General features: G+C 67.6%; 7 protein-coding genes across 7 annotated transcripts; 3 read left to right on the top strand and 4 right to left on the bottom strand.

The window, feature by feature from the left end:
• Positions 1–114: 114 nt before the first annotated feature.
• Positions 115–762, bottom strand: RHOBADRAFT_3212 (glycosyltransferase family 1 protein; the record flags this gene model as incomplete). The annotated part of the gene is made up of 4 exons (XM_018413013.1): positions 115–199; positions 254–396; positions 483–625; positions 693–762. Coding segments are annotated over 4 exons (441 nt in total), but the record flags the coding sequence as incomplete, so codon positions are not given.
• Positions 763–1,373: 611 nt separating this feature from the next.
• RHOBADRAFT_51410 (uncharacterized protein) lies at positions 1,374–2,692 on the top strand (the record flags this gene model as incomplete). The annotated part of the gene is made up of 8 exons (XM_018415825.1): positions 1,374–1,389; positions 1,503–1,712; positions 1,837–1,900; positions 1,988–2,013; positions 2,084–2,119; positions 2,219–2,306; positions 2,413–2,555; positions 2,672–2,692. 8 exons carry the CDS (start codon positions 1,374–1,376, stop codon positions 2,686–2,688), a joined length of 600 nt encoding a protein of 199 aa, XP_018273625.1. The 3' UTR covers positions 2,689–2,692.
• Positions 2,693–3,123: 431 nt separating this feature from the next.
• Positions 3,124–8,313, bottom strand: RHOBADRAFT_41567 (uncharacterized protein; the record flags this gene model as incomplete). Its single annotated transcript, XM_018413909.1, has 20 exons — positions 3,124–3,150; positions 3,238–3,266; positions 3,347–3,475; positions 3,551–3,643; positions 3,716–3,875; positions 3,950–4,249; positions 4,318–4,562; positions 4,634–4,850; positions 4,935–5,565; positions 5,648–5,800; positions 5,875–6,111; positions 6,208–6,812; positions 6,898–7,059; positions 7,131–7,225; positions 7,302–7,419; positions 7,510–7,664; positions 7,749–7,960; positions 8,042–8,091; positions 8,180–8,236; positions 8,302–8,313. 20 exons carry the CDS (start codon positions 8,311–8,313, stop codon positions 3,124–3,126), a joined length of 3,687 nt encoding a protein of 1,228 aa, XP_018273624.1.
• Positions 8,314–11,134: 2,821 nt separating this feature from the next.
• On the top strand, positions 11,135–14,138 carry RHOBADRAFT_24085 (uncharacterized protein). The gene is made up of 12 exons (XM_018412629.1): positions 11,135–11,189; positions 11,254–11,609; positions 11,677–11,765; positions 11,827–12,004; positions 12,087–12,190; positions 12,272–12,297; positions 12,394–12,549; positions 13,090–13,169; positions 13,207–13,487; positions 13,588–13,683; positions 13,766–13,838; positions 13,906–14,138. The coding sequence occupies exons 2-12, from the start codon at positions 11,506–11,508 to the stop codon at positions 14,084–14,086; spliced, it is 1,368 nt and encodes a 455-aa protein (XP_018273623.1). The 5' UTR covers positions 11,135–11,189; positions 11,254–11,505; the 3' UTR covers positions 14,087–14,138.
• A 1,352-nt stretch (positions 14,139–15,490) lies between these two features.
• On the bottom strand, positions 15,491–17,512 carry RHOBADRAFT_11861 (uncharacterized protein; the record flags this gene model as incomplete). Its single annotated transcript, XM_018412067.1, has 6 exons — positions 15,491–15,765; positions 15,861–16,079; positions 16,161–16,212; positions 16,373–16,675; positions 16,793–16,882; positions 17,066–17,512. 6 exons carry the CDS (start codon positions 17,510–17,512, stop codon positions 15,491–15,493), a joined length of 1,386 nt encoding a protein of 461 aa, XP_018273622.1.
• Positions 17,513–17,931: 419 nt separating this feature from the next.
• RHOBADRAFT_31241 (uncharacterized protein) lies at positions 17,932–19,380 on the bottom strand (the record flags this gene model as incomplete). Its single annotated transcript, XM_018412953.1, has 2 exons — positions 17,932–18,579; positions 18,676–19,380. The coding sequence occupies 2 exons, from the start codon at positions 19,378–19,380 to the stop codon at positions 17,932–17,934; spliced, it is 1,353 nt and encodes a 450-aa protein (XP_018273621.1).
• A 116-nt stretch (positions 19,381–19,496) lies between these two features.
• Positions 19,497–21,443, top strand: RHOBADRAFT_66003 (uncharacterized protein). Its single transcript, XM_018418848.1, has 8 exons — positions 19,497–19,508; positions 19,924–19,963; positions 20,051–20,076; positions 20,163–20,257; positions 20,379–20,576; positions 20,715–20,754; positions 20,855–21,168; positions 21,256–21,443. Coding segments are annotated over exons 1-8 (771 nt in total). The 5' UTR covers positions 19,497–19,507; the 3' UTR covers positions 21,313–21,443.
• The last annotated feature ends 45 nt before the right edge of the window (positions 21,444–21,488 follow it).

Raw genomic sequence — 21,488 nt, 5'->3', positions numbered from 1 at the left:
GTGGGGAGTCAGTGTGTGTGGGCGTGGGGGTGAGGGAGAGGTGAGAGGCGGCCTGAGTGAGCGGGAGGGAGAGAGAGGAAGGGAGAGGGGAAGAGAGAGGAGGGCGAAGGGACGCACCCGAGGAAGGAAGGCTGCGAGCGTGATGGGGACGCAGCTGCCCGGTCCATTGAGGAGCACGACGTCGGCGAACACTCTCCTCCTGCCGAGGATGGGTCGCTCGCGAGGTGAGGACGAGGACGAGGTAGGCGAGGACACGGTGGTGGAAGAGGTCGGGAGGAGGAGCGGCGCGAGGGTAATGTGCCACACGCAGCTCGCGAGCGAGTACAGCGTCGTAAAGGGCGACGTGAGGTACGACTGGTGGACCTTGCGGGCGCGCGGGATGCGCAGGATGCGGAACTGCGAGGGTGTGTGGGGGTCAGCTCGAGCGCGCTCGAGGTGGGAGGAAGCTCCGACGACGACGACGAGGAGGGCCGAGGACGCACCTGTCCCGAGGCGATGGTGCGCTCTAGTTGGAGGGCCTTGCGCTCGCTGAGCGTGTCGCCGGACGAGATGATCCAGGTGCGAGTCGGGAACCGGCGCCAGTCGAGGTGCGCGACGAGGCGCATCATCTCGGCCGTGTGGCCGCCTGCAGGGGGTGGCTTGTGCGTGAGCTGTGGGCGCTACCGTGCCAGGCTAGGGGGACTGGGACGCACCAGAGCCGAGGAAGACGGCGAGCGAGGCGTCATCAGTTGGGCGAGGTGGTGGGCGCCGGTTGTGTGTCTCGACGAGGACGAAGAACAGGCGGACGGCGAGGACGGTGGCGACGAGGACTAGTGCGGCCAGGGCGACGAGCACGCTGCGCCAGGCGAGCATGGCATGTCGAGGCGACGAGCAGGAGCCCGGCGCGGCGCAGTGGGCGGAGCGAGGCACAGAGGGGCGACGACCGCATCGCCGGACGGGCTGGCTGGTGCGTTCCCGTGGTGAGAGCTAGAGCTACACATCTGCTGCAGTCGATCACGCTCTGGATGAGAGGGAGCATGCGCGGTCCTCGTCCTCGAGCCGCGCACCGGAACGACGGCCGCTCCCTCTCTCTCTCGCTCCTGCCAGCCACCCAGACTCGACTAGACAGCTCAGGTGCGCTCACGTCGCAGTCTTTGTCCTCCCAGCAGTCCCGCTGACCCTCCTCGCCGCCATCGCAGCCGGCCCCCGCTCCTCGTTCGTCCTCGCTCTCCCTCCTCGATGAGCACACACCTCGCCGGGCAGCTGACCTCGTTCTTCGCCACGCAGCTCTTACGACCTTGACGACCTTGACGACTTTACGACCCTTTCACGACACACGCCCGACGACTCGCTCCCTCGACCCTCGCCCTTCCTTCCTCGCCTTCGTCCTCCCGATGTGGTGCGACAACTGTGCGTCCTCGGTCCCTCAGCTGCGTCGGTGCGAGAGAGTCGACGGCAGCGTCGCCGGCTTGCCCGCTACGTCCGCGTCATAGAAGCACTGACGCCTCCCTCCTCCCACACAGGCCTCCTCATCTTCCCGCTCCGCGCGGGCACCATGGCGCTCGCGACCGAAATCGCGGCGTACAGCATCGCGGGCGGCATCGTCCTGTTCCTGTATGGCCAGTACTTGTACCCGAGTGCAGACCTGGAGGTTCCGGTGTATGGCGGCGTGTCGATGGGCATTGGCGCGTGCTCGGTGCTGCTGCTGCTCGCGTTTGCGAACCGATCGCGCTGTACGTCCCACTCTCGTTCTCTCGCTCCCCTCCGTCTTCCTTTTCGTCCTCCCTCTCTTCTACCTCCCCTCTCCCTCGTACCTCCCCGTCGACGAGACTTGACCTCTCCGGGACCTCCTCACAGTGTGGACCTCGGCCCTGTGCTTCATCCTCCCGTTCGTCCTCGTGCTCAGCATCGTCCGCGCCGGGTCCGTCCTCCCTCTCCCTCTCCCTTCTCGCCGACTCTCTCGTCGACGACAAGCGGCCCTGACCCTTTCTCTACTCGCACGCCGCAGGATCATGACCTTCAGGCTCGACTACTGTTCGTCCCCTTTCGTCGCCTCGAGCCGCTCGAGTAGCGACCTTCTCACGCGCCGCCTCGCCGCTCGCAGACCAAGAGCGCATCATCTGGTCTTGCAACCACGGCGGTGCGTCCCGCTCTCTCTCTCTCTCTCTCTCTCTCTCTCGCGTGCCTGCCCTCGTACTCGCAGACGAGGCGCTCACCGACCCCCCTCCGAGCCTCGCAGGCCAGCTGTACAACGCGACGCTCGCTGCCGACTCGACCTACTCGGCGGGCAACTCTTCGGGCGACACGATCCCGACCGGGTTCTGCAGGTCCGTCTCCTCTTTCCCTTCTCTCTTTCCCTCTCGCTCTCTCTCTTTCCGGCGGGGCGGCGCACTGACCCCTGCCCCGCCGCCCGCCGCCCGCCGCCGACAACAGCGCCGGCTTCCACTCGCTGTACCTCGCGTTCGCGTTCGCCCTCGCGCTCGACTGCGTCCTCCAGGCGTACCAGCTCTTCCTCGTGTGGCGCTTCAGGGCGTTCCTGAGGAACTACAGCAGCCTCAAGGACTCGAGGGTCAACGGTGCGTCGTCTCGGCGCGCGCTCGCGCTTGCGTTCTTTCGCGCTCGGCCTCGCTGTCGGCAGAGGGCGTGAGATCCTTGCGCGCGCGGCTCGCTGACACGGTCACGTCGTCCACAGGCTACTACTATTCCTGAGCGCACCTCGGGATCACTCAGCTCGCCTCGTTCTCCTCGTCCTGTCACCCTTCTCCCCCTTCTCGCCCGCCCTCGTTGTTTACGCCCCTCGCCCGTCTCCCTCCCTGTCCCTCGCCTAATGCAACCCTGTTCTATCTCTCTGCGACGAGCCTGACGAGAGAGCGAACGAGAAACGGAGACCGGGAGCGCGATTTGAAGGGATGTTTGCGCTCTCTCTCTCGACGACGACGACGACGACGACGACGAACGAAAGAGGCGCGAGAACGGCGTGCGCGATACGGACGAGACGAGAGGCGGGGCGGGGGGGAGCTACAACAGACCTGCTGAACGAGAGAGAGAGAGAGACAGAGAAAGAAGACGCGCGAGGGAAGGGGACCGTGCGCCGTCGAAGGGAGGGACGACGACGTGCGAAGCGAGGGGAGGACCAGGGAGCGATCAGGCGCGCACTTGCTCGGCGGCCTCCTGCGGGAGCGGGCAGGGGGCGAGAGAGTCAGTGCGCGGCCGGCGGGCGATCAGGGAGTGAGAGGGAGAGGAGAGAAGAGTACGCACGATGAACGTGCTGCACTCGTCGGCCGTGACTGCGTCGCCCAAAAAGTCGAGGCATCAGGACCTGTCCGTTCTGGGGGAAAGCGAGAGAGAGAGAGAGGGGACGACGCACGCGTCTTGACGTTCGAGATCTTTGCCTGGTTGAACACGACGCCAAAGTAGCTGTCGGCGTGCGGGATGAGCTCGGCGCGGAAGGTCGTGCAGATGTACTGCGCCTCTTGCGACAGCTCGCTGATCATGGCTGCGGGCGGGACGGCGAGGAGGTGGGTCAGGGACGGCGCGAGGCGAGGAGGAGCGAGAAGGAGGGGGGACGCACCGGCGACGGCGGTGCGGCGGTCGGCGTCGAGGTTGGCGTCGATCTCGTCAAACAGGTAGAACGGCGCAGGGTCGCACTTCTGGATCGAGAAGACTGTGCGGCGGCGAGGGAGAGAGTCAATGATTGACGCTCGACGAGCGAGAAAGGGAGACGATGGCGACGCACTGAGCGCGAGGGCGACCAGCGCCTTCTGCCCACCGGACAGCTGCTGCAGGCGAAGGCCCTCGTTCGACTTGGACTTGAACGAGACGCGGATGGCGACGCCCGTGTAGTTCTCGACGCTGCCCTCCTCCTCGGGCTCGTCGACGTCCATGTCGTCCTCGCCCTGCGCGCAACGCGAAAGAGCATCAGGAACCTGCACGAGGACGAGACGAAGAGAGAGGGAGAGAGGGGACGCACCTTGTCGAGCTGGCGCTGCAACATGATGAGGCGGCCGCGACCGGTCGGGACGAGCTTCTGAAACACCTCGGCAAAGTTCTTGGCGACCTGCTTGAACGTGCGCTCGATCGCCTCGTCCTTGCGCGCGTCGAGGACGCCGATGAGCTCCTCGATCGACTCTTGCGACTTGTCGAGCTCGTCCTGGCGCGCGAGCAGCTCGTCACGCTGCTTGGTGAACGACATGTACTGCTCGTACGCCTTCTTGTTGACGTGCGCGAACGCTTTGAGCGACTCGTTGACCTTGCGGAGCTTCTTGAGGAGCTGGTGTGGCAAGGTGGGTCAGTGACGAGCCCGGCGAAAGAGACGAGGGAGAGGTGGGTAGGGCGCACCTTTTCCGACGACGACTTGTTCTCGCGGAACGCCTCCTCGGGCAGGACGCCGAGGTCGCGGATGTTCTTGTTGCACTCGTCCTTGCGCTGCATGAGGACCTGGCGCTTGGCGAGGTACCGCTCGACGCTCTTCTGCTGCCGCACGATGCCGCGCTGGTCGTCGGCCTGCTGGCCCTGCAGCTTCTCGCGTTCCTTCTCGGCGTCGGCGACCTCCTTGTTGAGGCGGTCGGTCTGCTCGTCGATCTCTGCGGGCATGGGCGAGAGAGGGTTAGGACGCGGTTGAGGGGAAAGGAGAAGGAGGACGAGAGGGACGGACCCTCGACACGGCGGTTGAGCACCTCGACCTGCTTGCGGAGCTTGGCGAGCTGCTTCTTCTTGACCTCGAGGTTGGCCGCCGAGCCGTCGTCCTCGTCGCCGTCGTCGGCGCCGGCGCCGGCCGTGTCGAGCGCGTCGAGGCGGGCCCGGAGCTCCTCGCGACGGCGGCGCAGGTCCTCGTTGAGCTCGATCTCGAGCACGTTCTTCTTGGTGGCGAGCTGTGAGGGGGGAGACGTCAGGGTGGACGGCGAGGGGAGGGAAGAGGGCGAGAGGAAGGGAAGGGAAGGGAAGGGAGGACGCACCTCGGACAGGCGCTTGGACAGGTCGACGAGCTCCTTCTTCTTGGCCTCGACCTCCTCGCTCAGGCGCTTCATCGTGTCCTCCTCGTCGCCGCTCAGGCCCTCCTCGAACGCGCTCTCGATCTCGGCGCGCCACAGCTCGCACTCGCGCTCGAGCGTACGCATGTTGCTCTTGTGCTCGACGAGCTGCTTGTCGAGGCGGGCGAGGCGCGTCCGGGCCCGGTCGGCCTCGTCCTGGAGCCGCATCGCCTCGTCGACGAGCGGCTCGCGCTCCTGGACGGCGCGCTGCAGGCGCTGCTCGGCGACCTGGATCTGGCCGAGCACGTGCGTCACCTCCTGGTCGAGCGTGACGAGCTTGTGGCGGACCTCGGTGTGGTGCGCGCGAAGCTCGCCGTCGCGGTGCTGGGCCGCCTTGATGGCCTTGACGGCGTCGAGGCGCGAGCGGCGCACGTCGTGGAACCCGCCCGTGAGCGAGCCCTTGCGGTCGTACTTGTCGCCGTCCAGCGTGATGGCGTTCAGGCTGTGCGAGCGCGTGTAGGCACCGGCAATCTCGAGCGTCTGGCAGATGATGGTGCGCCCAAAGACCTGCTTGAACGCCGGGCGGAACTGCTCGGCAAACTTGAGCTTGTTGATCCTGCACGACGACGAGGAGGACAGCGTCAGAAACGCGCTCGCCTTGCTTTGGCGTCGTCGAGAAGGAGAAAGGCGGGACGCACATCGGGATGGCCTCGGTCGTCTTTGGGTACTCGTGGTCGTGGACGCGCAGGCGGTTGAGCGGCATGAACGTGACGCGGCCGCTCTTGTCCTGCACCATGCGGTCGAGGATCTGCGTCGCGATGGCGTCCGAGTCGACGACGATCTGGAACAGGCTGTGGACGGGAGGTCAAGGTGAGTAAAGGACACGCGAGAGGTACACCTCGAGAGGGAGAGAGAGAGGACGCACCTCGTGCCGGCAGTGACCTCGACGGCCGTTTTGTAGCGGTCCTCGACCTCGAACAGCTCGTACAGCGGACCGTGGTATCCGTCGAGGCCGAGCTCGGTGGCGATAGCGCGTGCGGCGCGCAGGCCGTTGGCCGTGTCGCGGTCCATCGTCTTGGAGACGGCCTGCTCGGCCGAGCGAAGCTGGTCGGCGGCGTGACGACCCTGCGCGCTCAGCTTGGCCTCCTCCTTCCACAGGTCCCTGCGCGTGCGAGAGAGAGAGAGATGCGAGGTCCAGATTAGCGAGGTCACGGCGACAGGGGCGGCAGAAGGAGGAGCGAGAAAGAGGGGGACGCACCTGCGCTGCTCGTCCTTGTCGGCGTGCGCCTTCTTGAGCGCCGCGATCTCCTCCTTGAGCTCGTGGACCCGGTCCCTCCTCCCGTCCGCCTGCTCCCTCAACAGCCTCCTCTGCTCCTCGGCCTCGTCGCGCTCCTTCTCCGTCGCCTCCTTCTCGCGCTCGAGCCCCTCCTCGCGCCCACGCCGTTGCTCGAGCGTCTCCTCGTTGCGCGCGACGAGCGCCGACAGGTGGTCGTCGCGCTCTCGGCGCGTGCGGAACTGGCCGCGGCGCCCCTGCTTGGCGAACAGCTGGCGCAGCGTCACCTCGGCCTGCTCGACCTCGTCCTGCTTGGTCGCCTCGTCCTCGCGCGCGCTCTCCCAGTCGGGCAGCAGCGTCGACAGCTCGCCCTCCTTGGCCTCGATCTCGCCCTCAACGCGCTCGAGTGCCGCCTCGGCACTCGTGCGGCGCTCGGCCCCGGACCGCGCGGCGTCCTCGGCGTCGGCGACGGTGCACTCGAGGCTCGAGACGGCCTTGGCGAGGTCGCGCTTCTCGGAGCTGAGCTCGCGGTGCTCGGTCGAGAGGGTCGACAGGGATTCTCGCAGGCTCGACAGGCGAGCGGCGAGGGTCTGCGCGCACGAGAGCGAGTCAGCGTCGGTCAGGTGGTCGCACGCCGAGGTCGAGGTAAGGAGAGTGAGGGACAGAGGAACGCACCGACAGCTCCCTCTCGCGGCCGTTGAACTCTTCCCGCTTCGAGTTGGCGTTGTCGACGTCCCGCCGGCGCTCCTCCTCGATCTGGTCGAGCATGTCGCCGACGTCCTGCAGCTCGCGCTGGTAGATGCAGTACTCGAGCGACCGACGGGACCGGTCGAGCGTCTGCGGGACGGACGAGGGTATCAGAGAGGTCGCGAGAGGTGCAGGAAGGGAAGGTCGAGCAGAGGACGCACCTGGAACTGCTTGAGCTCTTCCTTCTCCTCCTCGAGCTCGTCGAGGCGCTCCTGGATGTAGTCGAGCAGGTCCTTGATCTTGTCGCGCTTCGAGTCTGCCGGGGAAGGGCCGGGGTGAGCACTCTTCCGTGGCGACAAGAGGGAGAGACAGGGCGAGAGGGTGCGGCGTACTCGTCTCGTCCATGATCTTGTTCGACTCGGCACGTCGCTCCTCGTACACCTTGGTGCCGGCGACCTCCTTGAGCAGGGTGAGGCGGTCGGCGTCCTTCTGGTTCGTGAGGAACGTGATCTGCAAGGGGGAAAGAGGAACGGCGAGCGTCAGGTCCAGGTTCGCTCGCGCTCTGTCGGGTCACACCGAGGAGGAGAACGAGAGACGCACACGACCCTGAGGGACGATGTAGTACGGGTTGGACCGCGAGAAGCCGGCCGACTCGAGGAGCGACATGACCTCGCCCTTGGACGTCGACTTGCGGTCGAGCTGGTACTCGTCCTTCTTGAGGCCGATCGTGCGGCGCAGCAGGAGCGTCGGCTTGTCTGTTGCAGGGGAGGCCGGGCGAGGGTGCGGGTCAGCTGGGGTCCTCGACGAGAGAGCAAGGATGGAGAGGAAGCTGGACGCACTGGTCGGGAACCGGCCGTCCGAGTTGTCAAACTCGATCTCGACGTAGGCGCTCATCGTCGCGCCGCCGGTCCCGCCGCCGCCGTCGTGCAGGAGCGACTGGCGCTCTTCGCGCGAGAGGGACGTGTAGGCATCCGACAGGACGAAGCGGATCGCCGAGAAGAAGTTCGACTTGCCCGAGCCGTTGCGGCCGACGAGGAGGTTGAGCCCAGGCCTTCAGGTGCGAAGGCAAGGTGATCAGCTCTCAGATAGGGTCGGCGAGCAGGGCTCGAAGAGGAGGACGAGAGGGACGGACGAGAAAGGGTCGACGGCGGTCTCGTCCCGGTACGACTTGAAGCCCTGGATCTGTAGGGCGAATGAACAGGTCAGCTCGCCTGGCTCGACCGTGCAGGCCTGTGTCGAGCTCGTGGCTCCAGAGGTGGGGCGAGTCGACGCGCTGATGAGACGCGTCGACGAGGACGAGGAGCGTGTTTGAACTCGCCTTGAGGCTCTGCACGGCGAGAGGGCAGGGTCAGCGTGTACTGCGGAGCACTTGGGAGGACTCGCGAGGCGCACCTTGATGTGCATGGCCGTGGCGAGGTCGTGGCCCTGGACGAACCGACCTCGCCCACTCCTCGCTCCTTCACCCACTCTCGCGTGCCCATGCCTGCTCGAGTGCACGTCTCTGCTCCGCGATGCACTCTGCCAGCTCGCGCCTCGCCGCACCCGCTTGTCTCCCGCGCGCCCCTGCGATCACCCCCACCTCGCCTCCTCGCGCCGCGACTGTGACGGCGGTGCGGCGGCTCAGCGTCCCGCTCGGCATGCTCGGGGCGAAGCGCGACATGTCAACCTAGTCCCGTCGAGCTCCTCGAGTGCACTAGACCCGATCTGCGCTTCGCCCGTCCGAGCTGCGCTCTCTCCCGCCTCGCCCGTCGTGCGGCTCCGCGCGCCCTGCCAGGTTGCTCGTACTGCGCCGAGTTCCGCTCGCGCGGCCCGCGTCGATCGCAGACTGGCTCTCCAGCTGGTCGCGAGCGCCTCGGTGCGCTCTAGAGCGCGACCCCACGCTCTCGACCTCGTCCCGCCTCCTCGTGAGTCTCCTCTCTCTGTCTCGAGCCCTCAAGAGCCCCTCTCTTACGCGCTTTCACACGTGTGACAGGTCACGACGCGCAGATTGCGTCGCAGCGCGGCCGAGCCAGGCAGCGCTGCTCCCTTCCCTCCCTCTCTTTCCCTCCTTCACGCACCCTCCTCCTCCTCAACCCTCATTCCTCGTCGCCACCGCACCGCCGCAAGACTCTCGTCATCCTCACGACCTCGACCTTGACTTCTTCAGGAGCTCTACCGTCTGTCAAGGTGCGCCCCGCTCTCTGTGCTCAGTCGCGCTCTTTCCCCCACCCCCTCCCCCTCTTCTCCCTTCCCCACGTGCTCGAGCACGACGCACGTCGGCCAAGGCCACCCAGTGAGCTGAACCTCTTCATTATGTCCGCTGACAGATGCCGTCTCGCGCCGCCGACGGTCCCGCCGCCGCTGCCCCGCCGCGAAAGCGCCTCACGCCCGAGCAGATGGCGCTCCTCCTCGAGCCGTCCGCCGCGGCCAAGGCCGGCTTCCGCAAGCAGGTGCAGGCCGCCCTCGACCGCGAGCTCACGGGCACGCTCGACCCCGAGACGATGCACATCCAGCCGCACGACGACCTGTTCAAGTTTGAGCGCCAAAACACGCGCGGGTACTACGAGAACATTTCGATGTTCACGGCGGTCGACGCGTACGGCAACACGAGCCAGTGGTCGCAGCGTGTCGTCGGCCCGAGGTCGTTCTTCCCGCGTTCGCTTCACTCGAAGAAGCGCCTGCTCAGCGAGGACCCGGAGGAGGCCGCTCACGACGAGGCCGCCCACGACGAGGACGCCCGCGACGAGGACGACGTCGACGTCAAGCCCGAGATCGCCATCGACGTCGACGTCGAGGTGCAGCAGCACACGCCGCCTCGTCGCAAGGCGGCCGCCGCCAACCAGGTCCCGCGCTCGCCGCGCAAGACGCGCGCCTCGCTCGCGAGGGAGCGTCGCGCCTCTGCCGCGGCGTACGACGAGGACAACCTCGACTTTGACGACGCGTCGACCGAGGCGTCGCACCTCGGGCGCACGCGCAACGGCGGCGGCGCCGCCGCCCCGACGAGCATGCTCGGCGAGGCGCGTGCGGGCCCTGCGCCGGTCGACGGCGCGGACGAGGGTCGCGGCAAACGCCGCTGCAGCGCGCGCATGAGGGCTCGCGTCGGTACGGTCGAGTTTGAGGGCGTGCGCGGCGGGCTCGAGGGCCTGTGCGTTCGTGGTACCGCTGAGCCCGGTGCGTTCCTCCTCTCCTCCTGCCCTCTCACATCCAGCCTCGAGCCTCGTTCTGACTCTCTGCCCGCATGTACACAGATGTCGACCGCGCCTAGTGGAGCGCCTCTCGAGGTGCCCTGCCGCTGGCAGAGCGTCGAAAACGGCGGCCCTAGAGGTTGCCGACCGCGCGAGGGCGGCTCTCGCTCGTCCTCTTCCCTCTTTCGTGCCTTCTCGTCTAGCTCTCGTGCCGTAATGTCACTCTCGTGCCGTTTCCTAACTGCAAAGGGCGAAGTACGTGAGAGAGAGACGTGAAAGCAAGCCCTGTCGCCGGCTCAAGTTGACCTTGCACCAAGCGGCGGCCGCCACCCCCACTCTCCTCCTCACACACCCGCCAGGCGCCCGTGCCTCGGCTTCTACTCGCCACGCATGCCCGCGACACCCACACTCGAGACCTACCTGCGCTCGCCCGCCCCGTCCTCGATCCGCAAGGGCGAACCCGCCGGCACCGCCTCTTCCGACCTCGCGTCCACCAAACCGGCGCAGCGCACGCCGACGGGAGGCAAGCGCAAGGGCAAGGCGACCCCGACGCCCAAGGGCAGCACCAAGAAGCGCAAGAAGGCCTCGGCGTTCGTCCCAGACAACCGCGACCTCGGCACGCTCGACCTCCTCAGCGACTCGAGCCAGGAGGACGACGTCGAGGTGCTCCAGCCGGCTCCTGCGGCGAGCTCGAGGGCAGCGGGTGCGTCGGCCAAGCGCGTCACGTTCGAGGAGGAGGACTGGGCGAGGGACGACGATGCGGTCATGGAGGTGGGGGAGGGTCCGGTCGGCTCTCGAGGTGCAGGAGCAGCGGTGGGCGGCGAGACTGAGGGGATCACGGAGCGTGTCGCGCCGGTCGAGCCCGTCGTGCTCGACGATGGGCCCCAGGGCACCGTCGACCTCCTCGCGGCGTCGACTCGAATCGCCTACCCAGCCGAGCAGGACCCGTTCGACGGCGGCACGAGCGTCAAGGCCGACAAGGAGGACGAGACGCGCGCGGAGGCGGCGGCGGGCTTCACCGGCCGCGAGTGCGACAGCGACGACGAGGTGCTCGTTGTCGAGGAGGGCCCGACGTGCCCAGGCTGCAAGCTCCTGCTCGACACGCTGCCCAAGAAGGTCCGTCCCGGCCACCCTCTTCTTCCCTCTCCATGACCGTGACCTGACGTCGACCGTCTTGCAGAAGCGCGACCCGCACGTCGAGCGCTGCCTCGCCTCGTCCGCCTCGACCGACGCCACGCCGTCCAACGTCGGCGCGTCGACCTCGACGCCCGCCCCCTCTCGCGGCCTCCTCGCCCCGCTCTCGCGCCTGTTCTCGCGCGCGCCGCCCGACGCCGCCTCGACGAGCGCCAAGCCCGCCGCGCCCGACGTCAAGGGCAAGGGCAAGGCGCCCGTCTCGCTCCTGTCGTCGCTCCCGAACGCGTTCACGGCGCTCATGGCGGGCCACACCGAGACGAAGCAGTGGAAGGCGGCCGAGGAGGCCGACAAGCAGAAGGGCCGCAGACCAAAGGGCGAGGAGAAGAAGGTGCCGTTCTACAAGTGCGTCCGCCGCTCGCTCCCTGTCTTTCTCTCTCTCGACCTCGACTGACTCTTTGGCGTTGTGCAGGTGGATCGACGGTCTCGAGATCACGGTCGACGCGTTCAAGTACGGCCGCATCGAGGGCTGCAAGGGCTACTTCCTGTCGCACGCGCACTGTCCGTCTCGATCCTCTCCTCTCTCTCTCGCCCCGTCACTCACGCGCACACCCTCCTGCAGCCGACCATTACCAGCAGCTGTCGTCTTCATGGTCACACGGCCCGATCTATGCGTCGCAGACGACCATCAACCTGATCAAGCTCAAGCTCGGCGTCAAGGACGAGTGGCTGCACGCCCTGCCGCTCGACGAGACGGTCAAGGTCGACGGTATCGACGTCACGCTCATCGACGCCAACCAGTACGTCCAACGATTCCCCTCTTTTCGTGTCCACCTGCCCGTCATGGCCGCAACCTGACCCTCACGCTTCCGACTTGCGCAGCTGCCCGGGCTCGGTCCTCTTCCTCTTCGAGGGCCCGCACACGGACCCCAAGTCGCCGTACAGCAAGACCCCGAACCGCATCTTCCGGTACCTGCACTGCGGCGGTGCGTCATGCAGCTCGCCCACCTCGACCTTCTCACGCACGAGGCCGTCGACCCTGACATGACGCGGATCGACGCACACAGACTTTCGCGCCTCGCCCCAGCACATCGTCCACCCGTGCATGTCGACGCCGGCGCCACCCTCGACACGCCTCCCCGCCTCGACCGCCATGTTGCGCTCCTTCTCGTCGTCGTCGTCGTCCCAGCACGCGGCGCCGCCGTTCGTCGACCCGCTCCCCGGCCGCATCCAGAAGAAGCTCGACGCCATCTACCTCGACACGACCTACCTCGCGCCGTCGTACTGCTTCCCGGCCCAGGAGCTCGTCATCAACGCGTGCGCCGACCTCGTGCGCGAGCGCATCGTCGGCGGCGACGAGGACGCGCTGTGGCGCGCCGACGGGCGCGAGTCGGAGCGCAAGGGTCTCAAGGGCTGGCTCGCACCGGGCGTCAAGGGCGAGGAGGTCAAGGGCGAGGAGCTCGACGGCGAGGGAGCGGGCGAGCTCATGGAGATGGACGCGCTGCCCGAGGAGATGGACGAGGGCAGCCAGGCGCCCGAGCTGCCCGGCGGCGGCGACGAGCAGGACGAGGGCGACGTTGAGATGGCGCCTGACGAGGACGCAGATGAGGACGAGGACGCGTGGCGCGCCGCACACGGCGACGAGGAGGCGCAGGCCGCCCCCGTCGTTCCTGTCGGCGACGCTCCGGCCACCGAGGCGCCCGTCGCGCCATCACCTGTCGCCGACGCCGGCGAGCCTCATACCGACGACCAGCTCGAGCCCATCAAGGTCGAGGACAGGTCGGCCGTCGAGCTCGAGGAGTCCGTCAGCGTCAAGAACGAGGACGAGCCGCACGAGCCTGCCCGTGTCAAGAACGAGGACGCCGACGACGTCGCCGAGGTCAAGCCCGACGTCAAGCCGGACGTCAAGCCCAAGACGGAGCGCCTGCTCGTCCTCGTCGGCACCTACTCGATCGGCAAGGAGCGGTCCGTCCTCTTCTCTCCTGCTCTCAGCCATCCCGAGCGCACCTGACACCCGTCGTGTGTACGCCTGCAGCATCGTCAAGGCCATCGCGCACGCCCTGTCGACCAAGATCTACTGCGACGCCCGCAAGCGCGACCTGTTCCTCGCGCAAGACGACCCCGACCTGCACTCGCTCCTCACCGACGACCCGCTCGCCGGCCAAGTGCACGTCGGCTGGCTGCGAGACATCAACCGCGAGGTCATGAGCGACTACTTGGCCAAGTACAAGGCGCCGAGGGTCGAGGGCGGGTTCACCAAGATGATCGGGTTGCGCCCGACCGGTCAGTCCTCGCTCGCTCGTCCTTCCTCGTCGCTGCCGTTCGGCGACGGCGAGGTCTCGTCGAAGTTCGTCCAGGACTGACCCTCTCGAGGTGTGCGCAGGCTGGACGTACCGGTCCGAGACCAAGGACAAGGTGCCGTCGATCCCCAAGATCCTCGCGCTCGAGCAGCAGCGCAAGTTCTCGCCTGCGGGACTGTGTGCGTCGCCCACTCTGTCTGCGTCTCTCTCGAGCCCGTCGCCGAGCCGGAGCCTGACTCTTGACCTCTTCGTGCCGCACAGACCCTCAGCGCGACTCGACGCCGATGTGCATGGCCTTCGGCGTTCCTTACTCGGAGCACTCGTCCTTCTTCGAGTGAGCATCGCCTCTCTCGCTCCTCCTTGAGCGCCCTGGCGCACCTCCTGACGTTCTGCTCCCGCAGGCTCACCTGCTTCGCCCTCTCGCTCGACTACACGCGCATCATCCCGACCGTCAACGTGCACACGGCCGGCTCTCGGACCAAGATGAAGAGCTGGATCGACAGGTGGGCGGCCGAGAAGAAGCGTCGCGCCGACGCGAGGATGCCGCGCATCGTCCCCTTTCGCGCCTTGACGTACTGGTGAGGCAGTCTCTCGCCGTCGTGCTCTCCCTGCAGTGCATCTCGCTTTGCCCAGACTCTCTCTCGCGTTCTCTCTCGCGAGAAAGGAACGAACGAGACGTGATCGCATGCTGTGCAGCTATGAGAGAGAGAGAGACGACGACGACGACGGCGAGGTAGGGAAGCCAAGATAGGGCGACCGAGAGCGGCTGCAGCGGTAACTCAACTGCGCCGTCGAGAGCTGTACAAATCGTGACGGCCATGGGCGAGGGCAGGGGATCGTGAAAGAGAGAGAGAGAGAGAGAGCCCTCAGTACCGCCTCGCGGCCTTCCTCCTGCGACTCTTGACGCCCGCCGCGATCCCTCCCACCTCCTCCTCGACCATGGCCACCTCCTCCTCCTCGTGCCCGTCCTCCTGCCGGGCCGCATTCTCCTCCCTCTCAGCCGCCACCGTCGCCCGGGCCCTCCCCCTCGCCGCGCTCGCCCTCGCCGGCGTCGTCACGACCTTGGTGAGCCCGTGGCCCGACGACCGCGGCTGCCGCGCCGGCGTGCTGCGGCGCGCCTGCGCGGGCGACGACGACGACGCCGAGGTTGACGCGCCGGCGGCGGTCGAGCGGGTGCGCGGCGCGGCGGGCTCGGCGGGCGCGGCGGGTTCGAGGGGCTCGGGCTCGGGCTCGAGAGCTCGTCCGCCGCCGGCGGGGCTGGGCAGGTCTGCCGGCGAGACGAGCTCGGTGTCCTCCATGTCGTCGACGGGCTCGGGCTCGGGCGAGTCGAGCGCCGACGAGAGGGACGAGTCGCTAAAGGCCGACATGGGCTCCTTGCGCTTGTTGGTCGACGTCGCGGGCGAGGTCGACGACGCGGGCGTCGAGTCGAGGGTCGAGAAGGGAGGGACAGGAGGGCGGGTCGAGGGCGCGAAGCGGTGCGCGGCGGTTCTTGGTGCCGGTGCGGCGAGGGGGACCGGGAGCGGCGAGGCCGTCGTGCCGTTGATGCGCAGGTTGCCTGCGGACCCAGGAGAGCCTCGTCAGTCTCTGCCGCAGAGAGAGAGAGACACTCAGAGAAGGAGAGAAAGCTGGGCGCACCGAAGCCCTGCGAGTCGACGCCCGAGTCGTCGCCCTCGAGCGACCCTCCCTGCACCTGCACCTCGCCGCTCGCCTCTCCCTCGCCGTCGGCCCTGCTGCCCTCGTCGCCCTCGTGGAGCCTCGTGACGCTCTCGTCGCCCTCGAGCGCCGCCGGCGACGCGAGCGGGTCGTTGAACGGGAGCGACGACGAGAGGAGCGCGGCGGCCGAGACGGACGTCGGGACGGCCGAGGCGGGTGCGGTCGACGACTTGAGGGCGAGCCACGGGTGCTCGAGGGCTTGAGCTGTGCGCAGGCGCGAGCCAACAAGTCAGTGAGTGCGACGAAACAAGGCGCCGCATCGCCGACGAGAGCTCAACCGCGGCGAGGTGACGCACCGCAGCTCATGCGCTTCTTGGGGTCGGCGACGAGGAGCCGCATGAGAAAGTCGCACGCGACGTCGCTGACGCCAAAGTCGCGCAGGATGCCGCTGTCGACGGTGCGCTCGCGCATGCGCTGCGGGAGCGGCGTCGACTCGCTCTCGTCGAACGGCGTCTGGTTCGTCAGGCACGAGTACAGGACGACGCCGATCGACCACGCGTCGACGAGGTTGCCGTAGCCGGCGAGCGGCGTCGGGTTGAGGATGACCTCTGCGGGCGGGGCGGGAGGGCGGGCGCGTGCGGGTCAGTCGGGAGGTCCGAGCGGGGTAGGAAGGGAGGGAGAGGAGAAGAGAGGTCGGGCGCACCGGGAGCGAGGTACGTCGGCGTGCCGCACATGGTCTTGAGCATGGTGCCCTCGCCGACCATCTTTGCGAGGCCAAAGTCGGTCACCTTGCAGACGGGTTTCGCGCCGCGCGTCAGGAGTAAGTTCTCGGGCTTGAGGTCGCGGTGCGTGATGCCCTTCGAGTGCAGGTAGGCGACCGCCTCGCACACCATGAGGGCGATCTCGCGCGTCTCGGACTCCTCTGCGGGCGAGAGGTCCGGCTGGTCAGGCACGGGTCGAAGAAGGACGTCGCGCAAGGAGGAAGACGTGGAGGAGGACGCACTGAGGCCTCGGCGCTTCATGACGTAGTCGAGCAGGTCGCCGCCGTCGACGTACTCGAGCACGAGCCTGCAGAGGATGGACGACGAGGTCAGGACATGATGCCGCCGACGAGGGGGAGAAAGAGGGAAAGAGCTCGAGACGCACCAGATGCGCTGATCGTCCTCGAAGTAATCGATGCACTTGACGCAGAACCGCTGCGCCCGTTGCAAGAACAAGCATCAGTCTCTGTCGTCTCGTCGAGACGAGAAGGGAGGAAACCGAGGCTGAGAAAGGCTCGCGCCGCCGACGCACATGCTCGAGGCCCTTCATGATGTCGACCTCGCGCTCGATCATCTCCATCGTCTTTGGGTTGCTCGCGAACCTCGCGCGCTGGATGATCTTTACGGCGACGATGCGGCCATCGTGTCGGCGGATCGCCTTGCGCACCGTCGCAAAGCTGCCCTTGCCAATCTGCTCGCGCACCTCGTACGCCGCGTGGATCGACCGCACGGCGCCCGAACCCGACACGGACTGCGACTGCGACAGGTCGCCGAGGTGGTACGGGTCGTCGAGGTCGAGGTCGTCGTCCTGGTCGAGCGACGAGCCGTCCGGGGCGACAGGGCGCCGCCGCAAGCCCGGGTCGAGCTGCACCACGTAGCGGAACTCGAGCTCGAACGAGTCGGCGGGAGGGCCAAACACGATCGTGTCGCCCGACTCGAGGACCGTCACGTTGCCCTTGCCGACCTGTGCGCGGCGCGCGATAGAGAGAGGAGTCAGTGTGCCGTCCTGAGGAGAGAGAGCTAGAGCGAGGCGGTGCTCCTCCTCGGAGCGCGAGTGCCCTCCTCCTCCTCGTCGCGCCCAGCCCGCCTCGCCCCTCGCCGCAAGCACCAGACCCGACGTCTCCTGGAGGAAAGAGCGAGGGCTCACCTTGCGCCCCCTGACAAACGTCCCGTTGGTGCTCGAGTCCTCCAACCTGACCGTGCCCTCGACCTCGTCGAGCGTGATGCGCGCGTGGGAGCTCGAGATCTTTGGGCCGTTGAGGACGAGGTCACAGTGGGGCGAGCGCCCGATCGTGTAGGTCGACTGGGCGCGCAAGAGGTCGACGCGCTCGGGGCGGGGGAGGGTCGTTGGCGGAGGAGGAGGAGGAGGGGCGAGGGGCGCGGCGGGCGCAGTGGGCGCGGTGGTGGTGGTGGGTGCGGCACCGGCGCCAACCGAGAGCAGGACGCCCCACAGCAAGGGCGGGAACCGGCTCGAGGCGTTGGCTCGACGTCCAGGCTGCGACTGCTGCTGCGTCTGGGGCTGCGTCTGCGTGAACTGCGACTGCGACTGCGACTGTTGCGACAGGTCGGGCGCGTCGAGGGCGGCACTCTCCATTGCGTGTCGGGGGGAGCGAGGGGGTGGAAGAGAGCTCCGAGGTGGACGGCGAGGAGCTGATGAAGACGAGTCTCGGACTCTGGCTCGCAGCCTCTCGGCGACCGGTGTGCGCCAAACGCTCTCCTGAGCTCGTCTACCGAGCGAGCACACCGAGCCTCAGGCTAGCGCACTCGTCGCTCCGTCGCCCGACCTTTCGCTCGCTCACGTTCTCCTCTCGGACGCGTCGGCGGCGCGTCGTCGGAGAATCTCGCGCCCACGAGCTGCAGGGACTCTCTCGCGGGCTCGACCAGGGACGAGAGAGAGAGAGAGATGCGAGGGTTACAGGGAGTACAGGCGAGGGTAGGGGCGAGAGACGAGGGAGGAGAGGGGAAGAGAGGGAATGGCGGCGAGGTCATGCGTCCTGCGAGGGCGGACGAGAGTCAGTTCTCTGCTTCGGTGCCGGCGACGATCGAAGACGACGAGGGCGCCGAGCAGCACGCCTCTCGAGCGCGCCCCTCGCCGCCCGCAAGAGAGAGAAAGAGGGCGACTCGGGGGCGACGCACCGGCTCGTCATCGACGCCCTTCTTGGCGCACTCCCTCCTGACCCTCTCGAGGAAGTACCTCGCGTCCTCCGGGTCGACGCCGGGCGTGATCCCGTGCCCCAAGTTGACGATCCACCCACCTTTGACGCCCTCGGCCGCACAGGTGAGGAACCCGTCCGGGCCCCACGTGACGCGGCGCACCTCGGCCTTGATGGCCGGGCTCCCACCGAGCAGGACCGACGGGTCGACGTTGCCCTGGAGCGCCACGCGCGATGACGTGTGGGTGCGCGCGAACCGGGGCGAGACGGTCCAGTCGAGGCCGACGGTCTCGTAGCCCGACTGCGAGAGGGACGAGAGCTGGGCGGGCGAGGTGGCGCCTTTGGCAAAGACGGTCATGGGCGGGCAGGGGACCGAGGAGGGGGAGGAGGGGAGCGCGGCGAGGTGCTCGCGGACGAGGGTCGGGAGGAGGCGCAGGTAGGGGAGGATGAACGTGTCGAAGCCGTGCGGCGTGAGGCAGTCGGCGTTGGTGTCAAACACTTGAAGGAGCTGCGTGTGTGTGGGTGAGTCAGGGTGTGTGCACAAACGAGAGAGAGAGAGAGAGAGAGAGAGAGAGAGAGAGAGAGAGAGAGGAGAGGGACGCACCTGAGCGCCGGCCTGGACCTGGTGGGCGAGGTACTGGGCCGAGACGCGGGCAATCTTGTCGAGGACGGCGTGCGCGCTGTCGGGGTTCTTGTACGCCCACGCCTTGGCCTTTTCCCACGTGCGGCTGCCGCCGCCCTCGACCATGTAGCCGAACAAGGTCCACGGGCCGGCGCAGAAGCCGATGAGGGGCACCTTGCCGTCGAGCTTGTGGCGCGTTTCGGTGATGGCGGCGTAAACGTACTTGAGCTCGGCAAAGACGTCGACGTCGCGGTCGAGGACGCGGCGTTGGGCGTCTTGCGGGTCGACGAGGGGCGAGGGAAAGTGCGGGCCGACGCCGCCGAGCATCTGGACCTCAAGGCCCATGGCCTGCGGGACGACGAGGATGTCGGAGAAGATGATGGACGCGTCGAGGAGGCCGTCGAAGCGGCGAATGGGCTGGAGGGTGACCTCGCACGCGAGTTTCGGGGTGCGGCACACGGTGAAGAACGAGTGGTCGCGGCGGACCTGCTGGAACTCTGGGAGGTAGCGACCGGCTTGGCGCATGATCCAGATCGGGGGCGGGGTGCCGAGCGCGAGGGGCTGGGTGCCCTGGGCCGAGCGGAGGAGGGCGTCGTTGCGGAGTGTAGGGAACGAGTCGAGCGACGGGAACGAGTAGTCGGTCACCGGGGTCGGGTGGTCGACCTGGCTCGGGGTGCGCTGCGTCATCGTGGCGCGTGCTTGTCGAGTGTCGAGGTGTGGGGCGACGACGACGACGAGGACGAGGACGAGGACGAGGAGGGGGACGTCCGGCTCTCGCCTTCACTCTACTCGCGCGCATCTGTACCAGCTCAAGAGTGAGTACCAGCTACCCGCTCACCGTGCCCCGTTCAGCCCAGCAACCCGCCGCAACTCCCCCGCTCCGCTCGTCGCCAACCCCTCACCTCGTCTCTCCTCATCGCCAACTCGCCCGCCTCTCCTCGCCGAGCCCTGCCGTCCCCCGCCGAGCACCGAGCACACCTTGTTCAGCCTCCTCAGCCACCCCACTCGGCGCCAGCGTGCGGTCGGGTCACGAGCGCCCCCCTCTCTGAGATGACGACGCCTCGCCGCGCTGCACCTCGTCGAGCAGCAGCAGCGCGGCACTCGTTCAGCCGAGCTCTCGAGCGACCAGCATGGCTGCGAGTTCGGGCCAGCGCCGCGACCAGCACCTTGTCCCCCCCGTCCTCCTCCTCCTCGAACCTCCCCCGCTGACCCGTCCCTCGGCTCTCGCAGTGTCGCGCTCGTCCTACGACCGCACCCTCACCGTCTTCAGGTGCGCCCTCTCTCTCTCTCTCTCTCCCTCTCGATCCTCGCCGTATCAAGAACCCCGCTCACCCCTCCCCTCCCTCGCGCCCAACAGCCCTGAAGGCCGCCTCTACCAAGTCGGTGCGCCCCGCTCCTCCTCCTCGTCGCACCGGCAGACCGCCCGAGCAGCCACCAACTGACAACCCCCGCTTGCCCGCTGCCCGCAGAGTACGCGTTCAAGGCCATCACGACCTCGGGCCACACGTCGCTCGCCATCCGTGGCGCGGGCGTCTCGGTCGTCATCACGCAGAAGAAGGTCCCCGTGCGTCCTCGGAACCCGTCTCTCTTTCCTCGAAAACTCTCGGCGTCGTCGTGCTCCCGCACGAGGTCGGCGAGTTCATTTTGAGGAGCTGGCCGGACACTGACACGCCCCACTCGCGCAGGACAAGCTCCTCGACCCGTCGTCCATCACGCACATCTTCAACCTGACGCCGTCGATCGGGTGCGTCATGACGGGGCGCACGGCCGACGCGCGGTCCCAGGTGCAGCGCGCGCAGAGCGAGGCGTCCCAGTTCCGGTACAAGTACGGGTACGACATCACGCCCGACTTGCTCGCCAAACGCATCGCCAACATCAACCAGGTGCGTCCCCTCCTCGTTCGTCGTCCTTTGTTGGCGGGGCGCGAGGGACCGAGTGCGCGCGAGAGGCGCGCCTGGGCTCCGCCTGAGTTGCGAAGACGAGGGACTGACACCCTCTCTCTCTTTCGCGCGTTCCTGCAGGTCTACACGCAGCGTGCGGCGATGCGGCCACTCGGCATCTGTGCGTCCCCTCTCTCTCCCTCCCACCTCTCTTCTCAAGCGCACGACCTGACCCCTCGCCCTCGCCCTCGCCTCCCTCTCGCCCGCCCGCTCGCCAAAAGCCATGATCATCGTCGGCTTTGACCCTCAACTCGGGCCGCAGATCTTCAAGCTCGACCCGGCGGGCTACTACGTCGGGTTCCACGCGACGAGCGCCGGCGTCAAGCACCAGGAGGCGACCAACGTGCTCGAGAAGCAGTTCAAGAAGGGCGGCGGCGGGGAGGGCGGCGGGTTCAAGTTTGAGAAGCGCGACGACGTTGTCGAGTATGCGCTCAAGACGCTCGGACAGGTGCTCAGTACCGACTTGAAGGCGGGCGAGGTCGAGGTTGGCGTCGCCGAGGAGACAAAGGTCGAGGGACGGGGCGTGTTCCGCAAGGTGCGTCGCTCCCTCTCTCTCTCTCTCTTTTTTTTTTCTCGCTCTCTCTTTCGGGAGAGGACCGACCTGACTCGCCCCCGCACGCAGCTCTCGACCGACGAGATCGACGCGGCGCTGCAGCGCCTCGGCGAGCGCGACGACTGAGCCCGCTCGGTTCCTCCCTTCTTCTCTCTCTCTCTCTCTCTGTCTGTAGATCCTCCCCCCCTCGCGTCGACGCGCTCCCCTCCCTCTCTCTCTCTCTCTCTGCAACGCCTGAACGTCGCTGTGCACACACACCTTTCTCTCGGCTGTGCGACCGCTCGAGAGAGTTGTCCGAGGAC

This window comes from Rhodotorula graminis, assembly GCF_001329695.1.
Source record: "Rhodotorula graminis WP1 unplaced genomic scaffold RHOBAscaffold_2, whole genome shotgun sequence".
NCBI classification, from domain to species: Eukaryota; Fungi; Basidiomycota; class Microbotryomycetes; order Sporidiobolales; family Sporidiobolaceae; genus Rhodotorula; species Rhodotorula graminis.
The sequence above is the reverse complement of the archived record's forward strand: the minus strand, read 5'-3'. Positions and strand labels throughout refer to the sequence as shown.

What these genes read in the sequence shown, in the direction of transcription:
- RHOBADRAFT_24085 (XM_018412629.1), top strand. Translation starts at nt 11,506, where the DNA reads ATGGCGGGCCACACCGAGACGAAGCAGTGGAAGGCGGCCGAGGAGGCC. An exon ending in CCGGTACCTGCACTGCGGCG is followed by an intron (nt 12,191 to 12,271) that starts GTGCGTCATGCA and finishes CGACGCACACAG; the next exon opens with ACTTTCGCGCCTCGCCCCAG. An exon ending in GAGCACTCGTCCTTCTTCGA is followed by an intron (nt 13,839 to 13,905) that starts GTGAGCATCGCC and finishes CTGCTCCCGCAG; the next exon opens with GCTCACCTGCTTCGCCCTCT.
- RHOBADRAFT_66003 (XM_018418848.1), top strand. An exon ending in AGGCCGCCTCTACCAAGTCG is followed by an intron (nt 20,077 to 20,162) that starts GTGCGCCCCGCT and finishes CGCTGCCCGCAG; the next exon opens with AGTACGCGTTCAAGGCCATC. An exon ending in GATGCGGCCACTCGGCATCT is followed by an intron (nt 20,755 to 20,854) that starts GTGCGTCCCCTC and finishes GCTCGCCAAAAG; the next exon opens with CCATGATCATCGTCGGCTTT.